The sequence below is a fragment of the Triturus cristatus genome, chromosome 1_1 (genome assembly GCF_964204655.1).
Source record: "Triturus cristatus chromosome 1_1, aTriCri1.1, whole genome shotgun sequence".
NCBI lineage: Eukaryota > Metazoa > Chordata > Amphibia > Caudata > Salamandridae > Triturus > Triturus cristatus.
The window spans coordinates 613,886,989-613,913,762 of NC_140579.1; the positions used below are offsets into that span (position 1 = coordinate 613,886,989).

General features: G+C 49.6%; 1 protein-coding gene across 6 annotated transcripts in view; it reads left to right on the forward strand.

Moving 5' to 3' along the window:
- LOC146870713 (apoptotic chromatin condensation inducer in the nucleus-like) overlaps positions 1 to 26,774 on the forward strand; it is an 851,523-nt gene that overhangs the window by 221,869 nt on the left and 602,880 nt on the right. For all 6 annotated transcript variants that reach the window (XM_085646186.1, XM_085646194.1, XM_085646198.1 and 3 more), the window contains exon 4: positions 2,537 to 2,688. In XM_085646186.1, the coding sequence (XP_085502312.1) occupies positions 2,537 to 2,688 (152 nt within the window). The remainder of the gene's footprint in view (positions 1 to 2,536; positions 2,689 to 26,774) is intronic.

Sequence of the window (26,774 nt, forward strand, 5' to 3'; positions counted from 1 at the left end):
ACCTCCATTCCTGTTAAGCTGCCTGGTTTTTCTGTTAAAAGATTCGTGAACTGTTTAGGTTGGTAATTCTCCTCAAGCATTCTGATTGGTTCTGTGCAATATTTTTAAACACCCTGTTATATTTGGTTGCTATGAAAGTCCTTTTTTTACGTGAAGTATTTATTTGCAAAAAGTGGTCACAAATTGCTCACCGACTTGTGCGAATAAAATCCGATTTTGTAAACAGACCTATGTACTTATTGGTCGTTTAGCTAAGTCACCATTCTTAGTGGATCACAGTCTGATGTACCTCATGAATATTAATGAGGTAGGTTGTAAATTGTGACTTTTTAATTAGAGGCTGATACTCTGGTCCGCAGACCACCATGTCTATGAACCCATTTAAATGAAGTAAAAATATTTTTTTAAACCTAGTTAATTTTTTTTAAAAGCTTAGAGCTGCAGTTAAAAATGTGTTGTTTTTAAAGCCCTTTTTAAAAAATTCTGCATCAATGGTGTTGACTCAAATTGCTGTTGCAAACTTTTGATACAGAATTGAGAATCGGAAATTGGAAGGGAAGCCCTAAACGCCTTTCAAATTGCGTTTCGTAATGCAGTTCTAATTCCATTTTATGATTCGGTAACCAATCGCCGAATCATCTCAAAATGAGTTTAGTACAGTTGTAAAAACCGTTTAGGAGTTGCAAACCCTGTGATTTAATGAATTGCAGGGTTTGCAACTGAGAAATGGCTTTGTACATTTGGCCCCTGAATATCAAATTTGAGCGAGCCCTAACTGATGGTTCTGAAGCACCTTTAGTAAACAGTAATCACCACCAACGCTGCCTAGTAATTGGGTGTTTCATGGCATCCATAGAACGGGCATCACACCTGCCCCTAGAAATAGCTGGGCGCAGATTTTCATCCATATTGAGCAGTTTTGGGCATATGACCTGTTCTTCGGCCACCCCTACTTCCTGTTCTTTCTCTATGACCTGCTGAGTTTAGTCTTTTGGCACAGCCTAAACTTTGCACATAGAGTATGGCCTTCAACTGTGTGTGGGATGCTCTGGTTCAGATCGTGAGGCTGTATGCTCGGAACCCCTACTCGCAGAAGCCACAGTAAATGTACTTCAGTTATTTCGCCTGCATAGGCTCCGTTGTCATGCCCACGTCCATACCCTGCATTTAGGAACCCTGCCGTTGGAATCGTGTGTTTTTTTGAAATTTAAATCAATACAATGACTTGAAACTCTTAAAAAAAAAAAAATACTGCTTTTCACACTCCTGCCTGAGTTTACTTTTTATTTGATGTTCCCCCCTCTTTTTTATACTTTGTGGAACGTTTATGCAGCACAGCTATGCTTTTAACTTCTTTCAGGGTCATTTTCTAGTCCGAAACTCATTTATATTTTTTCAATATGCCCATGAGACCAAACCTCAATTTGCAAGTCACTGCCCCTTTGAGTTATGTGGCCATAGACTTAATCCTTTGCTGCTTGGCAAACTGATTTTGAATGAGTGAAATACCTTGCGGTACACACTATGCCGAATAACCATGGACAAAAATACTTGGAAAACACTAGCTTTCCCTGTGTTTTTAAATGCACTCCTTGCACGCTACAGGAGTGGTAGGGAGGTGGCGAAGTGCGAAGGACCAGGCATAGTCCCTGATAAGGCTGCACAGCAGGAAGGAGTATTCAGACACTCCTCCGAGAACCACAACATATTGTGTGACCGCGTCGTCTTTTCTGGGTCTGATCAGTCTAGAATGGTACAATGGCCTGGTGGCACATTTGAACCACAGCCATGGATTGATCTTTTGACAAGTATCAATAGCCCAGTGTTTGCTACTCTGTATTCTTGCATGCAATATTGTCAGCTGTCGTGATCCTCCTAATACCATACCTGTGCGTGGACTGAAAGTAAAAATGACATCCGTTGCTTTTCAGTGCCATCTTTTCCCTTTGTAGTTGCAAGCTGACCTGTGGACCGTGCTTCTGACCGTTTGTGAGTTCTTTGCGTTGGGCACATGCTTTTGAATCAGCCGCTGAGTTTGAGTCTCACTTTTCTGTCTCTGATACCTCCTTACCATCAGTGAATGGAGATAGGAAGTACAAGTTGCTAAACTTAAAATACTTTGTTTTAGTGAATAGATATACATTTTCCTCATGATTCTGCTGGCTGCTTCAGCTTCATAATTATTGTGCCTGCCAATTCATTTGCACGGTTACCTTTCTTGTGAGGAAGAATGCCTGATTAGTGCAGAAGTTGGATTGGGATAGGGGACTGTGGTGATAAACTTGCCAAAATTAGCTTCAACCAAATGACAGCATAGATGTGTTTGCCCTTGTACGTTTTAGAGGTTGCACTTTCGCAGCATGAATGTGTATTGCATATGTGGTTGTGAACCAATACACTTGCATTTTTGACCAAAGATTTACAATATCATGATTGGGGATGCTTTAAAGTGAAGGGACTGTTAACTTTATGGCAGAAGGCGCTTTACTTTGAGTGATATTTCTACTCTTGTTGTTGATCCATCATCCTCACGCAGCTGCTAAGGCGTCCACACAGCCGCCGCCCACTCCAAGTGCTGGAAATGGCGAGACTGAGACAGTCGTACCTACCAGGAAACGTCGCTGGGGTGCCAGCACTGCAGCCACGCAAAAGAAGCCTTCCATCAGCATTACCACAGAATCACTAAAGGTTTGTAGACTTAAAGCTGACAGCATATCATGCATTGGTGACATTCACACTGGCCAAACAGATCGAGGGTTAGTGGCTAACAATATTTAAGATGATTCTTCTTTGCTGATTTTTAGACTTTAGTTTAGGATGGTATATGGTTTTACCGGTGGTATTGTTGATAATTGCTCATGGTTGACTGTGTTAATTGATGACGTATTATGACATGGTGTTATTTTGATGGGTTTTGTCAAGTGTGAGAATTCTTTGTTCATTGACATGATTGTTTCTCTTGTGTTCATAGAATGCTGGTCCTTCTTGTAGTTGGTGTGTAATAGAAATACTTTTTTCTGGTTTTTGGATAGACCTGTGTAAATTACTGGCTCTATATATACTGTACCAAAGTGAGGTACTGTGTGTATAGATAGAGTCCAAGGGTCCCCAGAGGTAGGCAGAGGTTAAAGTTAGATAGAACCTTACTCTCAAGTGGTAGCTTGGTCGAGCAGTAAGGCAGTATCGGAGGACAGTGTTAAGCATTTGATGTACACACTCAGCAAATGAATCCACACACTCAAGAACTGAACTCTAGGCCAATTGTTTTTGTATAAAAAATATACTATTTTATTTCTAGAACCAAGCAAGCCTGGTACAGGTAAGCATAAAAATACATTTCAGTAATAAATTACTTGTGTGAACACAGTTCAAAATTGCAGTAGAAATTGTATTGGATTTGGTTTGCAGTTAAGGAAGCAGTTTGCAAAACTTAGCAGGTACAGTACATTCAAATAAATGGAATCTTTCAATAATTGTAAGTAACTTTTACGATACTTTTTCTAACTCTGCTGGATGCTTAGATTCAGCACTGGGACATTTCCTGAAAACAGTTAAAAAAATGCGTTGTGGTTATTGTTTCGATTTTTAAGGAATATTTCAAGTTTTCAAAACTCCACACTTAGTCGCTTTTTCGAAAGAAAATTGTCAATATTATTCTATGGAAGAAAAACAGCTTTATTGGTTTCCAGGTAAGTAAACGACTGGAAGGTAAGATTCTGAGGTTAGACTCTGGGATTCCCCAGGGTCAGTGATGCACTGTTGGTGCACCCTCAGAGGCACTAGGGCGGCCGGGTGCAGTGTTGAGGCCCAATGTTATCCTAGTGAGGATAGGGGGCCTCCGGTTGGTGGCTGCTGGCTAGCAGGCCACACGGCTATTCGAGGCTCCTAGGGTTTAGGTCAAGGCAAAGGGGGAAACAAGTTGGCACCAAAAGCGCACACAAGGCCATGGGGCACCGGGTGCAGGGGTGCCTTTTCGCGTCGGATTTTCTGATGGATACATCTGCCAGTGGATTCCTCACCTTGTGAATATCCCCTGCGCCAGCAACATTCGTAAACTTTTGTAGCAGTCCACGCCGATGCGGTCGAAGGCGACGTCACAGAGACACGGCTCCGCTCGCGACTCCGCTGACGTCACCGGCTCCATAAGAAGACCCCATCGGCGTGATGACGTCAGTTCCCTTTTTTCCGCTCCGACGACGCCAACGCATTTCGGGAATCGTTACTGGTAGCTGTTCTGGTTACTTTGTATGTTTTCTGGATTTCTCTGTCTATCTTCTAAAAATGTCGACAAGGAAGTCTGGTTTTAAGCCTTGCCGAGAATGTGGCAAGCACATGTCCATCACCGACCCGCACGACGATTGCGTTTGGTGTTTGTCCTCGGACCATGATGTGGGAGGTTGTTCGAGTTGCAGGAAAATGAGCTCGAAGGCTCTTAAGGAGAGAGAAGCAAAGCTCTTTATCGCCCGGATGAAGAAGGAGAAAAGAGGAAGAATAAGATCCAGGTCGAGGTCTGCTTCCAAGTCGACTTAGGGACATGCTTCAAAGAGCAAGAAGCATAAGAAAAGGAGGAGGCATTCGTCGCATCATAAGGCTTCGACGTCAAAGTCGAAATCGCCGGCTCGACGTCGGAGAGAGTCAGTGTCTCCCTCTCCTGTCCCGACTTCGCCTCCGGTTCCATCTTCTCCGGTGCCTTCGCCGGCTCCGGCTGAATCCCCGGTGCCGGTGTCCTCTCCAGCGCCGGTTCCATCTCCAGATCCTGCAAGTCATCCGGCTCAGTCTCCGACTCCGGCCCAGGATAAGGATCGTCAGGCTCCGGGTGAGTCTGTGACGCCGCTTGCTCCACTGTCGGCGCCGATAGGCCCGAGTCCGGTGCTACCTGACCAGTATCCTGCTTTCCCTACTCCAGGTCAGGACCCCTCGCATTATCTCAATGCAATGTATGGGGTGTTCTCACGGGCCATGTATACCTCTGGTGCACCTATGGGTCCGATGGCTTTCAATCTGGGAGTGCCGCAGGTTTACCCTCAAGCACCGTTTATGCCGTTCTTCCCAGCGACGCCGTCTTGGCAGCTGCCGGCGCCGAGAGCATCGACGCCGCTTCCCTCTTCGCCGGCGCCGACTCTACTTCGTTCGACGCCGGCTGCTCCAGCTGATCCGCGTTCGACGCCACTGCCGGCGCCGTCGGATTCGATCACGGCCCCGCCGACGCCGCAGGTGCGGATCCGTTCGAGAAGGGAGGCGCAGAGAGTGCTAGAGGAGAGACGCTTTCTGATGGAAGAGGCTGAAGAGGGGGAATTGGTCGAATCCGATGAGGTGTTCGACGAAATGAAGGAGGCAAGTGGTCTGGATTTGTCTCCGGAGTGGGAGATCACTCCACCATCAGACGAACCCTCTAAAGACACAGCACCCTATCATGCAGTGATAGTGGTCTCCGGAGGAAAGGTTGCTTCACACCAACCTTCTGGAATTGCGGGCGATACGTTTGGCGCTCAAGGCCTTTCTCCCCTTCCGGTCAGTCGGTTCAAGTCTTGATGGACAACGCTACCGTGTTGTGGTATGTCAACAAGCAGGGAGGAGTGGGGTCGCATTGTCTCTACAGAGAGGCTCTGCGTCTCTGGTTCAAGATCATCAGATGTCTGATGGCAAATCATCTGGCCGGAGCTCTGAACGTGTGTGCAGAGAGTCTCAGTCGGCAGTTCTCTGCCAACCACGAGTGGAGGCTTCATCCGGAGGTGGTCCGTCACGTCTTTCAGGTGTGGGGAACTCCTCGGGTGGATCTGTTTGCCACTCACGAGAATGCTCACTGCCCGTCATTCTGCAGTCTCCAGTATCCGATGCAGGGTGCTTTGGGGGACGCGTTTCAGTTGAGATGGGACTCTCGTCTCCTTTACGCGTTTCCTCCCATGCCCTTGATTCCTCGGGTTCTGATGAAGATTCGCCAAAACCGGGCCCAAGTCATATTGATCGCCCCGGATTGGCCAAGAAGGGTGTGGTATACAGATCTTCTCCACCTCTCCTCGTGCCCTCCGCTCTGTCTCCCTCTCAGGGCAGACCTCTCGCAGTCGGAGGGGCAGGTTCTACACCCCCAACTCCAGAGCTTACACCTTCATGCCTGGAGATTGAACGGGGCAACCTGAATTCTTTTTCTCTCCCGCCTGATGTGGTGGACGTTATTTTATCGGCCAGGCGACACTCCACCAAATCCATATACTCCTATAGATGGTCTAAATTCGTTTTCTGGTGTGGAGAGAGGTCATTTGATCCCTTGAAGGCTCGTTTGTCTAACATTCTGCAGTTTGCCCTTTCTCTTGCTCAGCAAGGCATTGCTGTGGCTACAGTTAAAGGATATTTATCGGCTTTGTCGGCTTTTCTATGCCTGCCGGATCAGCCGTCCTTATTTAAATCACCTATTCTGCTTAGGTTTCTCAAGGGCCTCACAAATAAATTTCCTCCTACTCCCTTTATTGTTCCTCAATGGGATTTAAACCTTGTACTGACTTCTTATGGGTTCTCCCTTCGAGCCCTTACATAAGTTTCCCTTGAGACTGTTATCGTTTAAAACGGTTTTCCTCATTGCAATCACCTCGGCAAGGACGGTAAGTGAGCTTCAAGCTCTTAGTTCAAAGCCCCCATTCTTGACTATGCATGCTGAACGAATGGTGCTCCAGACGAGGGCTGCGTTTTTGCCTAAAGTGGTAACTCCCTTCCATCTGGGGCAATCCATTACCCTTCCTTCTTTTTATCCTCCCCCCTCATCCTTCCAAGGAGGAGGAGAGGCTTCACCGTTTGGACCCTAAGAGGGTGGTGAGCTTTTACCTGGACAGGACAAAAGACTACAGGATTGATGACCAGCTCTTTGTGGGCTTTGCTGGCTGCAGAAAGGGTTGTGCGGTGCACAAGCGCACCCTTTCCAGATGGATTGTACTATGCATCAAGATCTGCTACTCCCTAGCTGGTAAGGAGCCTCCGGAGGGTTTGAGGGCTCATTCTACCAGGGCAAAGTCTTCTTCGTCTGCTTTATCTAGGGGTGTTCCTGTGGAGGACATTTGTAGGGCGGCAACTTGGGCCTCCCTTCACACCTTTGCAAAACATTATTGCTTAGATGCTGAGGTGAGGAGGGACGGGCATTTTGCTCGTTCTGTTCTTCAGGATTTTCTGGTGTAGAAGGTTGGACACCCTCCTCAGGGAGTGGGGACTGCTGTGGAATCTATTCACAAGGTGAGGAATCCACAGGCAGATGTATCCATCAGAAGAACAAGTTACTTACCTTTGGTAACGCTTTTTCTGGTGGATACAGTATCTGCCTGTGGATTCCTCACTGACCCACCCGCCTCCCCGTTGTCCATCCTTCTATAACCAGTAATTCTATGGCTGTAATTCTATTGATGGTTTCAAATGTGTTTCTTACTGTCAAGGGCATTATGTTATTTCTAGTGCTTTGATGTTTATTCTCCACACTGTGTTGATATGCATATTGTGTACTGTGTATACTGTTTATGTACATATTGCTGTCAGTCCGTCCGTGTGTCTCGAAGGCACGGAAAAAAGGGGCGGAACTGACGTCATCACGCCGATGGGGTCTTCTTATGGAGCCGGTGACGTCAGCGGAGTCGCGAGCGGAGCCGTGTCTCTGTGACGTCGCCTTCGACCGCATCGGCGTGGACTGCTACGAAAGTTTCCGAATGTTGCTGGCGCAGGGGATATTCACAAGGTGAGGAATCCACAGGCAGATACTATATCCACCAGAAAAAGCTTTACCGAAGGTAAGTAACTTGTTCTTCTTACCTGCTCCGGTCACGGTGGGGGGTCTTCTGGTTTGAGGCTGCAGGCGTCGTTTGGAGGCTTGAGGCAGGTCAGGGGTAGCTGGATCTCTGGTCAGGATCGCTGGGGGGGCCTTCTCGTGGTGTTGGTTCGCTCGGGCCAGGGTTGACGGGTGCAGTGTGCTGGATTTACGATTTCTGGCTAGCACCACAAGCTGCAGTTTAAAAACGCCTGGTTTTCTCTGGAGATAGTCCTTGATGTGAAGGCAGACAGGTCCTCCGGGGTTTGTGAGGTTGCTGGCTGCAGGACACGCCGGGATTTTGCAGGAAGAGGTTTGAGGGGAGACAGGCCAGTAGGGCTGGGGCCAAGTCAGTGGCCGTCATCCTCTTGTTAGCTTTGCGCGGCGTATCGGTCCTTATCTTTTCTTGTTGACTCATCTGAGGAAGCAAGGTTCAGGTTGCCCCTAAATACTAAATTTGGGGGTGTTACAGATAGGTAAAGGGCAGGGACAAATGTCTCTTCCCTGGGGTTGGTACACCCCCTATTCTGCCACTCTTCTGTAGGAGGGGGGCAGGAGCCTCTCCCTGGTTGACTGGGTCCCCCATCCTCATGATGGCAGGGACTCGAGGTTGTGCTTCACCATGCCTCCCCCACCTGAGGGGTGGAGCTGGCAGAGGTGGACACACCTCTCTTCCTCTTCTTTTTTTTCTTTTTTTTTTTTTTTCTGTCCTGCAGGCTCTCCCGCCCAAAGTGGGGGGTAGAACGAGTGGGGACTAGTTGCTGAAAGCAAATGGTCTGGAGAGGCTCACAAAGGCGGAATGCCTTTGAAGCGTCCCCTTCATGAACCCTGCCCATCCTGGGGGAGGAGGCTTGGCACCTCGTCCCAGGATGTGCATTGTTTCTGGACCCCGAGAGCAGCAGGCTCTCGACCCAGGGGTCCAGAAACATGTCTTGTGGTGGCAGCCCACGCAGCCACTCAGTCAGGTCACTAGCAGTTGGTCGAATTTCAGGGTGCATCTCTAAGATGCCCTCTGTCGTGCATTCTACATTAAATCCCACACTGGCATCAGTGTGGGTTTAATGTGCTGAGAAGTTTGATACCAAACTTCCCAGTCTTCAGTGTAGCCATCATGGTGCATGGAGTTTGTAATGAAAAACTCCTGGCACCATATACTCTTAATGGCAACACTGCACTTACAGGGCTCAGGAATGGACTTGGGTACTGTAGGGGTACAGGGCTCATGCACCTGTACCCTCACCATTGGCATAGGGCACCCAGCTAGAGGGGTGACTTATGTATGCCAGGGCAGTGGTGTGTGGGCATGGCACACAGGGTTCTCTTCCAGGGGATCCTCATCAATAGTCATAAGCACTGAATATTCCCGCCCATGTGTGGGGACCCCGGACATAATAAAAATGTATATATATATATATATATATATATATATATATATATATATATATATATATATATATATATATATATATATATATATATATATATATATATATATATATATATTACCTACTGGCGGTCGCCAGTAGGTAGTTATAGTTAGGACCCCTTTTCCATAGGAAAACCTCAACATTCTATTTTGAATAACTTTGGCGCCGGTCGATGAATCCTCGCGAATTTCTCAAAATAGGTGGGGCGCTACGCTCCGCTCCTACCCTGAAAGTCTCGGGGGGATTCGTCAAGCGGGGGCTGAGATAAAAGGGGGGTCCCAAAACGCGTTTTTCCCATGCATTTTTCCATAGGACCTTTAGAACGAGCTACAGCCCGAACGGCTGAACAGAATTACTAGAAATTTGGCAGAGAGGTAGTCCCTAGGTCAAGGAAGTGCCTTTTGTAGGTTTGGTGTAAATCTGTTCAGTAGATTCTGAGAAAATAGCCTTTAAATCAATATATATATCTGAGCCCGCTTACGGTACGCTTACCGTACGCTTACCGTAAGCGTACGGTGGCGAGCGCGATTCTGATTGGCTCTTAGATCTTAGTAAACATTCGAATCGGCCGAAACCAGGAAGCGGCGGCCGCCATTTTGTCTCTCGCACTGAGTGTTGTTTATCAAACAAGATGGCCAAAAACATGTTACGGGGCTGTTTTGACAACTCCCTCCCACATAGTCATGTTGAGGGAGTCCCCAAACATCCCCCAAGAGCAAAAACGGTTTTATTTTTTTTTCGGCAATTTCGCCGAGTACGCTTACCGTACGCTTACCTTAAGCGTACGGTAAAAAAAAAAAAAAAAAAAAACACTATCCACACTTACCCCACCCCCTGTGCTTTTGGTGGCCATAGGCCACCAAATGTACAGGGCTTATTAATAGGTAAAAAAAACTAAATTTTGGCAACATGAAATTATAAAATCGAAATAAAAAAAACACTATCCACATTGACCCCACCCCCTGTGCTTTTGGTGGCCGAAGGCCACCAAATGTACAGGGCTTATTAAAGTTGATAAAAACCGTGCACGGAACGAACTGCGTTAAGTGGGCGCGCACGCCTCGAATGGCGTAAAGTAACTTAGCATTTAAAAAACCGTACAAATTCACTGAAAAAACCATAGGTTTCACACACGTTATAGTTAGCGGAAATTTTACTGATAAAAAACCAGTGAAATTGCCCCGTTATAGTTAGTGCTGGCAACTATAACTCACGCGACCGCAATCTTCTGCTGATGACATATGTGTCTTTATGAAAAAAAAATATTTGTAATATATGTATAGCTAAAAATGTATGGAAGAAGACATGGGCAAATAAGTGTCTAAATACAGTATTAGCATCAGCAGAGGATTGCGGTCGCGTGAGTTATAGTTGCCAGCACTAACTATAACGGGGCAATTTCACTGGTTTTTTATCAGTAAAATTTCCGCTAACTATAACATGTGTGAAACCTATGGTTTTTTCAGTGAATATATATATATATATAATTTTTTTTTTCTTTTTTTGCAGCGTGAATCTTTCTGGATTCACTATGCTGTGCATTATTCCGCGATCTGGTGGTTTGGTCCGGATTCGTAGTCCCCCCCCCCCCCCTTTTTCTTTTTCTTTTTTTTTGTAGCCCAGGTGGGCGTCGACGTCCCACCATTTGGTGTACCTCTCGTGACGTCGTCGTGCTTCCAGCGGAAGTCCCGCCTTGGTGCGCCATCTTCAGATTCTTTTTTCCGCCGTTGGGTCTGGATCGTCATCGAGAAGCTCCAGAGATTTAACGAAGGAAGAAGAAAAATAAACGAGTTTCATCGAAGGAGAATTTATATAAGACTACAGAGAGGAAGAGCATACAGCCGGGACGACTAAGGAAGAGGAGATCCTCAATCTTCGCCCATCGTAAAATGCGCACTCAGACTCTGAGCCCAATGGACAAGACACCCTTTAAATTCTGCCGTAACTGCCACCACAAATACGCGCAGAAGGACCAACATCCGGTCTGCAACCTTTGCCTGCCGATCGACCACGAGAGCAAGGACTGCAACGCCTGTTCCGCCTTCACGCCGAAGACACTCCGGGTGAGAGAAAGGCAGAGGAGGGCCAACTTCAACATGGAAGGCAAGGGAAAGGCCCCGTCGCTGTGCGAACTGGGCATCTCCACCGACAAAGCCAACATCGCCGATGGACCTGATGTCTTCATGGTCGCAAAGACCGATAAGAAAACGCCTGACAAGGTAGGAGACGCTTCGAGTACGAAACCCCCGAAAGGGCCCCGAAAATCTGAGAGTGACTCTCGAAAAACAGTCAAAGTCCTCGAAAGGAACACTGGCGCCGAAAGTTTCGACGACCGCGAGTGGCTCAAAGGGCGAAAGGCCCAGCGGATCCTTCGGGAAGGACTCCCAGGTGCCGAAGGCCGCCGATAAGCAGAGTTCGTCAAAGCAGGCCCACGAGGTGGGGTGTTCGGCGACAAAGGACAAGGCTGCGTCGACGCAAGCTCCGTCGAAAAGACCAGCGCTCGACGCCGAACATGCCTCTGAAATGGAGAAGAAAAAGAGAAGGCTCGAGGCGGAGATGGAGAGCATTCTTCAGAGGAAGGAGTTCGATGAGAAAATGAAAAAATTCAAAATCCCAACGAAATCGTCGACGGATGTCGTCGATCGAAGAACAGGAAGAGTTCGACGCCGAAGAGCAGTCGAGAGATCCTGAAGAAGAGGAAGAAGACCCCTACAATGAGGGAGAAGATGAGGAAGAGGAGCAGCAGTCTATCTACGGCTCGGCGCCGTCGACGACACTTGAGCTGGAATAGCAGGACATCGACGCCGAAAATCCCGAAGAGCCCCTGGAGACCTATCCTTCGAGGCCTTCGCCGCCAGACGACATTGGGGCATACAACATGGTCGTCAAGAGCGCTGCAGTAGCTTTTGGCGTCAAATTGGAGGAGGAGAAGCCGAAAGCAGATGTTCGAGGCATATGAGCTGCAGATTGTACACTTAGCATAGGTCGCCATCTGGTGTTGGGCCCGGATGTTTGCAGTTTGTTTTTCTTCTTGGACAGTCTTTGGAAGTCACGAGTTTGGTGACTCCTCCTTCGGTCCGTACTGCGCATGGGCTTCGGCTCCATCCTCAGATTGTTTTTTTTCGCCATCGGGCTCGGATGTGATACTTCGTGCTCCGGCTTCGAACTTCTACGGTTCCAGCCTCAACGGAAAATCCTCGATTCTTCGAGTTCCTTCATCATCTTCATCTCTCGAAGCGGCACTTTCTCCATCCCGTACATCGACACCAGCCTTCGGGCCCTCCGCGACTCCGGTCCCGGCCGATGGAAAGGACTCCGTTCAAAAAGTGCCCAAAATGTGGGTCTAAATTTCCCCACACCGACCTCCATCAGGTGTGTAACCTTTGCCTCTCTCCGGAACACGAGGCTAGAGACTGCCCCGCCTGCAAGTCTTTTCGATCGAAGAAGACCATCCGAGATCGAAGAGCTCGACGCACCATGGCGCACTCATCCTCTGCAGCTCCACCGGACATCTTCGGAGACGACGCCGAAGCTTCGGGGCAAACACACACCGAGCAGGAGGAAGACGTCGTCAGCGCTTCCGAGGCCGACGACTCCGACGTGGAGGACGTTACACCAGCGCAGCGGGCTGTGAGTACTATGCCCCCTCCCACCCCCGCGCCGAAAACCAAAGAGACTCAGGTTACTCCCTCGCCTGCCGGCCTGGGCAAAACCAAAACCAAAACTTCGATCACCCCACCTTCGGGCCCGGTGTCGAAGCCCCCAAAGTCTCATGGCAGCTCGGGATCGAGCCAGCCGACACCCGGTGCCGAAAAACAGCATCCGGCACCGAAGACTGCAAAATCCAGCTCGACTCCGAAACCACCGGTGCCGAAGCCTGGACACTCGGTGCCGAACAAACACAAATCTGTCGGCACCGACGCTCCGGCGCCGAAACATCATTCGACGCCGAAACACCCGGAGACCTCAAAAAAGCATGGCGCACACAGACCATCGAAACCCCCGGTTCCGAAATCACCGGTGCCGACAGACGACTCAACACCATTGGCTCTGTTTACACCAGACCCTTTACAAAAAACTTTGTCCAAAGATCCAAAGACTGGGCTTTTGACTTTAACTACCAAGAAAAGACGCCTTGATGCTCCGGCTCCTCCTCCTCCACCCAAAAGGAAGGACTCTGCCTCCCCTACCCCCTCCACCTCCTCCACCGCCTCCACCTCACAGGTCTCCGCCACCTTTACCTCACTACGATCCGGCCCCATCCCCAGATCCGGATGATGGGGATCCGGACAATTACCCGGCGGACGCCCCAATGGATCCCACTCCACCAGGGACCCCAGATCCATGGGAGGATTACAATAACCCTGATATACCCAATGTACCTCAGGACGACCTATACCCATCAAGGCCGTCTCCTCCAGAGGACTCCTTAGGGTTTCATCATTTAGTGCAGAGAGCAGCACACTACCATGGGGTGGACATGCACAGTGAACCAGTAGAAGAAGACTTCCTACTGGATACATTTGATATACAAGACAAATCTACTTCCATTTTACCCATGCTTAAGGGTGTCACCAAGCACGCTACAGAGGTGTTCAAAGACCCTGTCAGAGCCAGAGTACTGAACCCTAGAATAGAGAAGAAGTACAAGGCGGCACCCACAGACCCTGCTTACATCAAGGGCCCTGCTCCCCTAGATTCCCTAGTTGTCTCCACAGCTAGAAAGCGGGCTAACTCCCAATCCTCAGGAGATGCCCCACCGCCAGACAAAGAATCTAAACTTCTGGACGCGTCTGGTAAACGCACCGCCTCCCAAGCTGCAAACATGTGGCGCATTGCAAACACACAAGCACTGCTTGCGCGATATGATAGAGCACACTATGACGAACTAGAGGCTCTTATGCAGCACCTTCCAGAAAAATACAAGCACAAGGCTCATGACCTGATACAGGAGGGTAAACTAATTACAAACACCTCCATTAAGTGTGCCCTCGATGCAGCCGACACTGCTTCTAGAGCCATAAATACAAGTGTCCTGCTTCGTCGCCATGCCTGGCTCAGGATCTCAGGGTTCAAGCCTGAAGTCCAGGCGTCCATACTCAATCACCCCTTTGACCAGGAAACACTCTTTGGGCCAAAGGTAGACGAAGCGCTCGAAAAGATGAAGACAGACACAGCAAAGTCTATGGGGGCACTCCAAACACAAGCCTCCAAACGTTCCTTTCGACGCTCGTCCTTTTGTGGCACAGGCAGAGGCTCCTCCACCGATAACGCCTCTACCTCCTACAAGTCCCCTCCTCAAAATACCTTTTCAAAGGGCAATCAGAGAGGTGGTTACAGGGGTAACAACAATAAGGGCAGGGGCAAAACCAACAACACCCGTTCTGCCACCCCCCCGCACAATGACTCCCCTCCGCTCCCCCCAGACCATTCCACTCCGGTCGGGGGCAGACTACAAAACTTTATCCACGTATGGGAGTCCATAACATCGGACAAATGGGTGACCCAAATCATTCGGTCAGGGTACTGTCTAGAGCTAACATCTACCCCACCCAATATCCCACCAAGGCACCGTCCAATGTCTCAAGAACATTCCACACTGCTCAAACAAGAGGTACTCTCACTCCTGCAAAAACACGCTATAGAGCAGGTCCCCGTCAATCAACGAAATCTAGGGGTCTACTCTCTATATTTCTTAATACCAAAGAAAGACGAGACCCTCAGACCCATTCTGGACCTCCGACCTCTAAATGCCTACATACATTCAGACCATTTTCACATGGTCACTCTACAACAAGTCCTCCCACTCCTCTGCCAGGGAGACTTTCTCACAACCTTGGATCTGAAAGACGCATACTTTCACATTCCAATACACCCCTCTCACAGGAAATACCTCAGGTTCGTGGTGGACGGGCAACATTACCAATTCACGGTTCTCCCCTTCGGGGTCACCACTGCACCACGAGTGTTTACCAAATGCCTAGCAGTAGTAGCAGCACACCTCAGACGTCAACACATTCACGTCTTCCCTTACTTAGACGACTGGCTGATAAAAGCCACGTCCTACCACCAATGTGTGCAACATACAAACAGCACCATCCAACTGCTCCACCAGCTAGGCTTCACGGTGAACTACCAAAAGTCCCACCTCATACCATCTCACACAAAGCAATATCTCGGGGCCACTATAGACACCTCCAAAGGTATTGCCTATCCAAACTCAGCCAGAATCACAAGCATTCAAGCCTTACGCAAAACATTCCTTCCCCAACACTCTCTTCCAGCAAGAGTGTTCATGAAGCTCATAGGAATGATGGCGTCTTGCATATTTATAGTGCCCCATGCAAGACTCCACATGCGTCCACTTCAAGAGTGCCTAGCACAACAGTGGAACCAGGCCCAGGGTCAGCTGACGGATCTGGTGTTGGTGGACGGCCGCACACATCACTCTCTGCAGTGGTGGAACACCACAAACCTTTCCAAAGGACGGCCGTTCCTGGACCCGGTTCCTCAGGTGATTCTAACAGCGGACGCATCGCTCTCCGGCTGGGGAGCGCACCTCCTACACCTCACAATGCAAGGTCTATGGACGCCACAGCAAAAATCGCTCCACATCAACCATCTGGAGCTCTTGGCGATCTTTCTAGCCCTAAAATCTTTCCAAAAACAAATTTCGGGCAAAGCAGTCCTCATTCGCACAGACAACATGACTGCGATGTATTATATACAAAAACAGGGGGGGAACACACTCTCCCCAGCTCTCCCGCTTAGCCCAGAGCATATGGAGATGGGCAATTCCCCAAAACATCTTTCTCCTGGCACAGCACGTTCCAGGAGTACAAAACACCATAGCAGATCTGCTCAGCAGACAAACGCAACAACTACACGAATGGGAACTGCATCCACAAGTTCTTCACCCATTCTTCAAACAGTGGGGGCATCCTCAAATAGACCTCTTCGCCACCCACGAAAACAAAAAATGCCCAAGCTTCGCCGCCAGATACCCACACCCATTGTCCAAGGGCAATGCGATATGGATGAACTGGTCAGGCAGATTTGCATACGCCTTTCCACCTCTCCCACTAATTCCATTAGTGGTCAGGAAGCTACAACAGCACTCCCTCACACTCATTCTGGTAGCTCCAACGTGGGCCAGGCAGCCGTGGTACACCACGCTACTACAACTATCAGTGGTACCACATCAAAAACTGCACCTTTCCCCATGCCTCCTAACCCAGAACCATGGAGAAATCCGGCACCCGGACCCAGCTCAGCTCAACCTGGCGATCTGGCTCCTGAAATCTTAGAATTCGGATACCTTAACCTTCCCCCTGATTGCTTGAACATCATCATGGAAGCCAGACGTCCTACCACTAGAGCATGCTATGCCGCAAAGTGGAAAAGATTTGTAATTTACTGCCGTAACAATACAATCAACCCCCTAGATGCATCCATACAGCACATCATATGCTATCTGCTCCATCTTCACAGGTGTAACCTGGCATATTCATCCATACGCCTACACCTAGCAGCGATCGCTGCTTATCTACAAAACAGGCAGCATTTATCACTGTTCAGAGTGCCCGCTATTAAAGCCTTCATGGAAGGCCTTAAACGAGTAATTCCTCCCAGGGCACCACCTTCCCCTGTATGGAATCTAAATTTAGTTCTTACACGACTAATGGGTCCGCCCTTCGAACCAATGCACAAATGTGAGCTACAGTTTCTCACCTGGAAAACAGCTTTCCTTGTAGCTATCACTTCCCTTAGAAGGGTTGGTGAAATACAAGCGTTCACCATACAGGAACCCTACATACAAATGCATCACAGCAAGGTCATACTTCGCACAAATCCGAAGTTTCTGCCCAAAGTCATTTCCCCCTTCCACCTCAATCAATCAGTGGAATTACCTGTCTTCTTTTCGCAACCCCAATCTGTTGCAGAAAGGGCATTACACACACTTGATGTAAAAAGGGCGTTACTATACTACATACAAAGAACGCAACCCTTCAGGAAGACTAAACAATTGTTCGTTTCCTTCTCTCCACCACATAAAGGCAACCCCATTTCAAAATCAGGGATAGCTAGGTGGATTGTAAAATGCATACAAATTTGCTATCAAAAGGCAAAGAGAACATTATCTGTTCCCCCTAAAGCCCACTCTACAAGAAAGTTAGGGGCTTCTATGGCTTTTCTAGGGAATATACCCTTAGATGACATCTGCAAGGCAGCCACATGGTCTACACCGCACACCTTCACAAAACACTACTGTGTAGATGTGCATTCCAAGCAGCAAGCTAGGGTGGGCCAGGCTGTACTAAAGACACTTTTTCAAACAGCTGCAACGGATACCGGTGGTCGCCGCTAAGGTTGGGTACTGCTATATAATCTATGCTAAGTGTACAATCTGCAGCTCATATGCCTCGAACGGAATATGCTACTTACCAGTATGCATCTGTTCTTGGCATGTAGAGCTGCAGAGTTGTACACGCCCACCCGCCTCCCCGGCTACCTGTATCCGTTCCAGTACATCTTATTTAGATACAACACATGGGTTTCTCACTGTTATTACTACGCTCCATCATTTCCCTGTTGGCGAAAAACAATCTGAGGATGGAGCCGAAGCCCATGCGCAGTACGGACCGAAGGAGGAGTCACCAAACTCGTGACTTCCAAAGACTGTCCAAGAAGAAAAACAAACTGCAAACATCCGGGCCCAACACCAGATGGCGACCTATGCTAAGTGTACAACTCTGCAGCTCTACATGCCAAGAACAGATGCATACTGGTAAGTAGCATATTCCTTTCTACTCGAAAAACTGCTCCCCATCCAGACTAGGAGCCAGTTCCTCCCCATGCTCCAAAGCGTAATGAACCAAGGTAAGGAGGTTTTCAAGGACCCAGGAACTTGCAGATCCATCACTCCCAGAACAGAGAAGAAATACAAGCACTCCTCACAGGACCTGCCATATATCAAAGGATCAGTCACAGCTGACTCCATCATTGCGTCCACGGCCAGGAAAAGGGCCAATGTACCGGCAGCCTCAGGGCCGCCTCCCGACAAGGAGAGCAGAAGGATGGACCTCACCGGGAGAAAGGTTGAGAGAAATGCGGCAATGCACTGGCGCATGGCGAACTCCAATGCCCTACTGAACAGGCACCAGTACCAGCACCGGGACGAGATGGGAGAACTAATCAAACATCTCCCCGAGCAATACCAGCAGAGAGCTTCCCATCTGGTGGAGGAAGGGAAGAATATTGCAAACTCATGCATTAAAACAGCATTGGACGGGCCAGAGACATCGAGCAGACTGATGGCTATAGGAATCACTGAAAGGAGGCAGGCCTGGCTCAGAATTTCAGGATTCAAGCATGAGGTCCAGAACAACATACTGGACACCCCTTTTAACGAGACGCTGTTCGGTGCTCCGGTGGACGAAAAACTCACCCAACTGAAGAAAGAAAATGAGATGGCAAGGTCCATGGGGGCCGTGCAATTCAGAGGGATGAGAAGAGGCACCCCAGCTCGGAGATCCTACGGAAGGGGAGGAAACCAGCCGGGAAACGTCACACCAGACATTCCAGCAAGGACAGCAGGGACAGCAGAAGCAAAACTGGCAGTACCAGCCTCGAGGCCAGTCCTTTCGCGGAAGTGGAAACGGACGTGGCCAGAGAAGTGACTTCGCACGGAAGAAAATGCTCACCCTCAGTATACCCCGAGGGGTGAAGCACAAAGTAAGCACAGTAAGGGGGATACACAAACCAAACGCCTACGAGCATGCAACACAAGTAGGCGGAAGACTGGGAATTTACCTTCAACAATGGCAAAAAATAACCTCAGACAAATGGATACTCAACGTCATACAGTACGGATACTGCATAGAGTTGGAAAAAAGACCTCCAAACAAGAAACCAAAGAGAAGACAACACTCTGGTCAAGAGCTTGCTCAACTCAGAGAAGCGACGCTACAACTACTCCAAAAGGAGGCCATAGAACCAGTGCCATGCAGAGAAAGGAACAAGGGAGTGTACTAAAACTACTTCCTGGTCCCAAAGGTGGACGAAACACTAAGACCCATCCTGGATCTACGATTCCTAAACAAATTCATAAAGACGCAAAAATTCAAAATGACATCGCTACAAGAAGTGCTACCTCAAATACGAGGCGGAGACTTCATGTCCACCGTGGATCTCAAAGATGGCTACCTGCACATCCCGATGAACAGGCGCCACAAAAACCTGTTAAGGTTCAACATCAACCAGGATCATTACCAATTCACAACCCTGGCATTCGGTCTAAAGTCCGCCCCAAGGGTTTTCACAAAATGCCTTGCAGCAGTAGCAGCGTACCTACGGAGGGAAGGGATTAATGTGTATCCTTACCTAGACGACTGGCTAATCAAAGCAAGTACTCGCGACAAGTGCGAGGAATAGGCAGAGCGGGTGACAAGAACACTAACAAACCTGGGGTTCTCGATACACTGGGGGAAGTCATCCATAGAACCAGAACAGGTGAAGATCTTCATGGGGGCGCAGATCAACACCATAGACAAAACGGTCATGCCCAGCGACAAGAGAACAATAGCCCTGCTGAAGGAGACGCGTCTCTACCAGAAGGGGCGAGCTCTGACAGTGAGAACAGCGAGCAAGATCATGGGTATGATGGCGTCATGCATTCACCTAGTTCCCAATGTACGCCTACACATGAGACCATTCCAAGAATGGCTGCAACAGCAATGGTCACAAGCAAACGGAAGTTGGGAGGATCTAGTGGTTGTAATGCACGCTGTGCAAGAAGAGAGAGCATGGTGGAACAGGGACAACAGAACTATACGGAAGCCCTTGACACCACCAAGCCCAACTGTGACCATCACCACAGACGCATCCCAGATAGGATGGGGAGCACACATGAGCAAGCACAGAGTGAGGGGTCTGTGGACTCCAGCGGATGCGGTCAAACACATCAACTACCTGGAATTGAAAACCGTACTGCTAGCCCTGAAGGCCTTCCAGAGGAAGCTGTACAATCGGAAAGTGTTGATACAAACGGACAACACCACAGCAATGTTCTACATCAACAAGCAGGGAGGAACACAATTGTTTCCCCTATCCAACCTGGCCCAGGAGATCTGGAAATGGGCCACCCACTCAAAATAGACCTGCTGGCCATACACCTACCTGGAAAGGACAATGTGGAAGCAGACTGGCTCAGCAGGCAGACTTCAGCATCCCACGAGTGGGAGCTCAATGGGCAGGAAACGCAAAAACTATTCAGAAGGTGGGGAAAACCGACAATAGATCTATGTGCAACACACCAGAATGCAAAATGCCAAAACTTCGCATCCAGACGACCACAAAAACAATCCCAGGGGAATGCCCTATGGATAAGCTGGTCAAAAACATTTGCCTACGCTTTTCCACCAATACCACTGATACAGAGTACTCAACAAATGCAGGACCAGCAACATGACGCTGATCCTAGTGGCACCACAGTGGGCAAGACAGACATGGTACTCGCAAATAGTGGAAATGGCGCAGGGGACCCCACACAAATTCGCAAGAATAAAAGACTTACTCACCATGCAGAACGGAGAGGTTCTACACCCAGAGCCAGAGAGCCTCAGCTTAGCGGCTTGGCTCCTGAGGACTTACAGTTCGCACACCTTAAGCTACCTCAAAGCACTATGCGAATGCTACGGGTGGCAAGGAGGCCAACAACACGGAAATGCTATGGGGATAAATGGAAAAGGTTTACAATATGGTGCAGCAGATATAAGATGCAAAATAAAATGACCAAGAAATCAACGGTGCTTAGATACCTCACACACCTACTAAAGGCTAATCTATGCTCGTCGTCGCTAAGAGTCCACCTAGCGGCGATCGTAGCTTACACACGAGGTGAAACGAGGGGGAAGTTTCTTTTCCTCTCTGGTAGTAAAGAGATTCCTCGAAGGGGCAAAAAGATTAGCCCACCTAAAAGAATGCCGCCACCAGCATGGAACCTCAACGTAGTCCTTACAGAACTAATGATGGCGCCCTTTGAGCCCATACACAAGGCCTCTCTACAAATGCTGACAATGAAAACAGCCTTTCTGGTGGCAATAACCTCGCTACGCAGAGTAAACGAACTGCAAGCGCTAACACTACAGGAGCCCTTCATCCAAATACACAAGGACAGAGTCATCATGAGGACGGACCCACACTTCATGCCAAAAGGTGGTGTCCGCATACCATATGAACCAGACAATTCAAATACCAAGTTTCTTTCAAAACCCAACAACAGGCGCTGAAAGGGCACTACACACTCTAGACGCTAGAAAGGCGGTGATGCACTAAATCGAAAGAACAAAGGAGCACAGGAAAACAAAGCAGTTTTGTGTCATTCGCAATCCGCTTCCTGGGTAGACCAGTGACTAAGGGCACCATCGCAAGATGGATCGCACTAACGATACAGTTCGAGGCATGTGGGCTGCTGAATTCATATCTGTGCATAGATCGCCGCCTAGTGTTTGGTCCGGATGATTGCACATTGTTGTCCTGGAAGAGTCTTCGAAGTATCACGAGATAGGTGACTCCTCCCCTGGACCACAGTGCGCATGGGCATCCTCTCCATCTATAGATTGTTTTTTTCCGCCATTGGGTTCGGATGTGCTTATTTTAGCTCAAGTTAGGAAAATTCAGTTTTGCAGCGTGAATCTTTCTGGATTCACTATGCTGTGCATTATTCCGCGATCTTGTGGTTGGGTCCGGATTCGTAGTCTTTTCTTTGTTTTTTTTTTTTTTTTTTTTTGTAGCCCAGGTAGGCGTCGACGACCCACCATTTGGTGCACCTCCCGTGACGCCGTTGTGCTTCCTGCGGAAGTCCCACCTTTGGGGCGCCATCTTCAGATTATTTTTTCCGCCGTTGGGTCTGGATCGTCATCGGGAAGCTCCAGGATTTCAGTCGGAGGAAGAAGGAAAAGCGAGTTTCGTCGATAAATAACTACGAAAAGATCACAGGAGAGGAAAATATAACATCCGGAGTGCGAAGAAGGAAGAGTTCCACCTTTTCTTCGACGCCCTTGGAGAATGCGCACTCAGAGGCCCTGAGAGCAATGGACAAGACGCCATTCAAGTTCTGCCCTAACTGCCACCACAAGTTCGCGCAGAAGGACCAGCATCCAGTCTGCAATCTCTGCCTACCGGTCGACCACCTGAGCAAGGACTGCAACGCCTGCTCAGCCTTCGCGCCGAAGACGCTCCGGGTGAGAGAACGTCAGAGAAGAGCCAACGCCAGCATGGAAGGCAAGGGTAAAGCCCAGTTGCTCTACGATCTGGGCCTCTCCACAGACGATGAGGACAACGTCACCGAGGGACCCGAAAACTTCACGTTCGTAGAGACCGACAAGAAGACTCAAGACGAGGTAAGAGTCGAGTTCAAAACACCCGAAAACGCCTCAAACCCGAGGGTGACTCGAGAAAATCTGAGTCAAAGTCCACAAAGGGAGCCCCGGCGCCGAACACTTCGACCAAGGGTGGAGCCATGGACAAGAGGCCGAGCGGATCCTTCGAAAACGACTCCCTGGTGCCGAAAGACGCCGAAAGGCTAGGTTCGTCGAAGACAACCCATGAAACGGGGCGCTCGACGCAGAAGGACAAGCTGGCGTCGACGCAAGTTCCGTCAGAGGCCCGCGGTCGACGCCGAAAGCATCTCCGAGATGGAGAGAAAGAAGAGGCGGCTCGAGGCCGAAATGGAGAGCATCCTTCAGAGGAAGGAGGTCGACGCCAAGATGAAGGAATACAAAATTCCAACGGCTCCGCCGACGGACGTCGTCAATCGAGGATCAGAACGATTTCGACACCGAGGGGCTGCAGAGAGATCTCGAAGAGGAAGATGAGACCTATTATGAGGGCGAAGCCGAAGAAGACGACCAGCAGTCGTTCTACAGCTCGGCGCCATCAACCAGCCACGAGATAGAATGGCAGGATCTCGACACCGAAAACCCAGAGGCGGCCGTGGACACGTACCCTTCGAGGCCTTCGCCGCCCGACATCGGGGTGTACAATATGGTGGTCAAGAGCGCAGCACCAGCCTTCTGCGTGAAACTGTAAGAAGAGAGGCCGAAAGCCGATTTCCTCCTCGAGACCCTGCTCCCCATCCAGATGAGAAGCCAATTCCTTCCCATGCTACAAAGTGTGATGAATCAGGGAAGAGAAGCCTTTAAGGAACCAGCGACTTGCCGTTTGATCACGCCCAGGACGGAGAAAAAGTATAAGCACTCTTCTCTGGACCCCCCTTACATCAAGGGTAGTATCACGGCCGACTCCATCATAGCTTCCACGGCCAGGAGAAGGGCCAACGTGCCAGCGACTTCGGGGCCACCACCCGATTAAGAGAGCAGGGGGATGGACCTCACAGGAAGAAAGGTCGAGAGGAACGCCGCAATGCACTGGCGCGTGGCGAATTCAAATGCACTGCTCAATAGACACCAGTACCAGCACTGGGATGAGATGGGGGAACTAGTAAAACACCTCCCCGAAGAATACCGCCAAAGAGCCTCCCACCTGGTGGAAGAAAGTAAAAACATCGCAAACTCTTGCATTAAGACGGCGTTGGACGGGGCCGAGACTTCGGTCAGACTAATGGCCATAGGGGTCACCGAGAGAAGACATGCATGGCTAAGAATCTCGGGATTCAAACAGGAGGTGCAGAACAACATTCTCGGCACCCCCTTCAACGGCGAAACACTGTTCGGAGCAACAGTAGACGAGAAACTCACCCAGCTGAAAAAAGAAAACGAGACGGCAAGGTCCATGGGGGCCCTACAGCTCAGGGGGATGAGGAGAGGCAATCCCTCTAGGAGACCCTACGGTCGGGGAGGAAGCCAGCAGGAAGCGTCGCACCAGGCGTTCCAGCAAGGACAGGCGGGTGATAGTCACGGACAACAAGGTCAACAGAAGCAAAACTGGCAGTACCATCCTCGGGGGCAGTCCTTTCGCGGGAGAGGAAACGGACGTGGCCAAAGGAGAAGAGGGGGTGACCAACCCTCATCCAAGTGACTCAGCACGCAGAAGGACGCCTACCCAGAACATACCCCCAGGGGTGAGGCGCAATGCAGTAACATCAGGGGGGAGAGGAGAACCAAAAGCCTACGATCATCCAACGCCAGTAGGTGGAAGACTGAGTCTCTACCTTCAGGAGTGGCGACGTATAACCACAGACAAGTGGATACTGAACGTCCTGCAATACGGATACTGCGTGGATTTGGAGAAAAGACCTCCAGACAGAAAACCAAAAAGAAGGCAGAGATCGGGTCAAGAGCTTGCCCTACTCAGAGAAGAAACACTGAAACTACTAGAAAAAAGAGCCATAGAGGCAGTGCCGTTCAGAGAACGGAACAAGGGTGTCTACTCTAACTTCTTCGTGGTGCCGAAAGTAGACGGAAACCTCAGACCCATCCTGGACCTTCGGTACATAAACAAATTCATCAGAACGCAAAAGTTCAAAATGACTTGGCTGCAGGAGTTGCTGCCCCAAATAAGGGACGGGGACTTCATGGTCACCGTGGACCTCAAGGATGCCTACCTGCACATTCCAATAAGCAGAAGACACAAGGGTCTTCTAAGGTTCATCTTCAACCAGGAGTATTACCAGTTCACAACCCTGGCCTTCGGGCTAAAATCAGCGCCAAGGGTTTTTACGAAATGCCTGTCGGCAGTCGCAGCCCACCTACGAAGGGAGGGGATCCATGTCTACCCCTACCTAGACGACTGGCTGGTCAAGGCAAACACACGCGAGAAGTGCGAGAGACACGCAGCACGCGTGACAGACACTCTGACGAACCTGGGGTTCTCGATACACTGGGGAAAGTCATCACTGGAACCAGAGCAGGTGAAGATTTTCCTGGGAGCAAAAATCAACACCCTAAACAGCACAGTGGTGCCCAGCAATAGGAGAACAGATGCCCTACTGAAGGAGACGCGTCTCTACCAGAAGGGGCGAGCTCTGTCAGTGAGCAAGATCATGGGGATGATGGCGTCGTGTATCCAGCTGGTGCCGAATGTACGCCTGCACATGAGACCATTCCAAGAATGGCTACAACAGCAATGGTCACAAGCAAACGGAAGTTGGGAGGATCTAGTGGTTGTTAAGCACGCAGTGCAGGAGGAGATGACTTGGTGGAACAGAGACAACATGACAACAGGGAAGAGCCTGACACCACCAAACCCAACAATGACCATTACCACGGACGCATCTCAAAGGGGATGGGGAGCGCACATGGACAATCTCAGAGTGAGGGGTCTGTGGGCTCCACCGATGCGGTACGCCATATCAATTACCTCGAATTGAAAACCATCCTGCTAGCCCTGAAGGCATTCCAGAGACACCTGTACAACCAGAGGGTGTTGGTTCAAACAGACAACACCACGGCAATGTTCTATATAAACAAGCAGGGGGGAGACTCAGTCGTTCCCCCTCTCCTCTCTGGCACAGGAGATGTGGAGATGGGCCATACCTCTCAGGATAGATCTACTGGCAATTCACCTTCCAGGGAAGGAGAATGTGGAGGCAGACTGGCTAAGCAGGCAGACCCCGGCATCGCACGAGTGGGAGCTCAATGGCCAGGAAACACAGAAGCTATTCCAGAGATGGGGAACTCCCACAATAGACCTGTTTGCAACACGCCAAAATGCAAAATGCCAAAGCTTCGCGTCCAGGCAACCAGAACAGCAGTCCCTGGGCAATGCCCTATGGATAAGCTGGTCAAGGACATTTGCCTACGCCTTTCCACCGATACCCCTGTTACACAGAGTGCTCGACAAGTGCAGAACCAGCAACATGACACTGATCCTAGTGGCTCCGCAGTGGGCGAGGCAGACATGGTTCTCCCAAATTCTGGAAATGGGGCAAGGCAATCCCCACAGGTTCACGAGAAGAAGAGACCTGCTCTCCATGCAAAACGGAGAGGTCCTACACCCGGAGCCAGAGAGCCTCAGCCTGGCGGCATGGCTCCTGAAGACCTAGAGTTCGCTCACCTTAGTTTGCCTCCAAGCACTATGCAGGTGCTGCGGGAGGCAAGAAAACAAACTACACGCAAATGCTACAGCGCGAAATGGCAGAGATTTACTAGGTGGTGCAGGAAGAAGGGGCTGCAAAATACGATGACAAGAGACTCACACACCTTCTAAAGAGTAACCTCTGCTCGACCTCCCTAAGGGTACACCTAGCGGCGATCGTAGCCTACACCAGAGGAGAGAAGGGTGGAAGTTTCTTCACATCGCAAGTTGTAAAGAGATTCATGGAAGGAGCCAAAAGAATTGCTCCTCCTAAAAGGTTGCCGCCGCCAGCATGGAATCTCAACGTGGTCCTGACGGAGCTCATGAAGGCACCGTTTGAACCCATTCACAAGGCCTCACTGCAAATGTTGACTATGAAAACGGCCTTTCTGGTAGCTATAACCTCGCTACGCAGGGTGAGCAAGCTTCAAGCGCTAACGCTACAGGAACCCTACATTCAGATTCACAAGGACAGGATTGTTCTGAGATCAGACCCACACTTCATGCCCAAGGTGGTGTCGGCGTTCCAC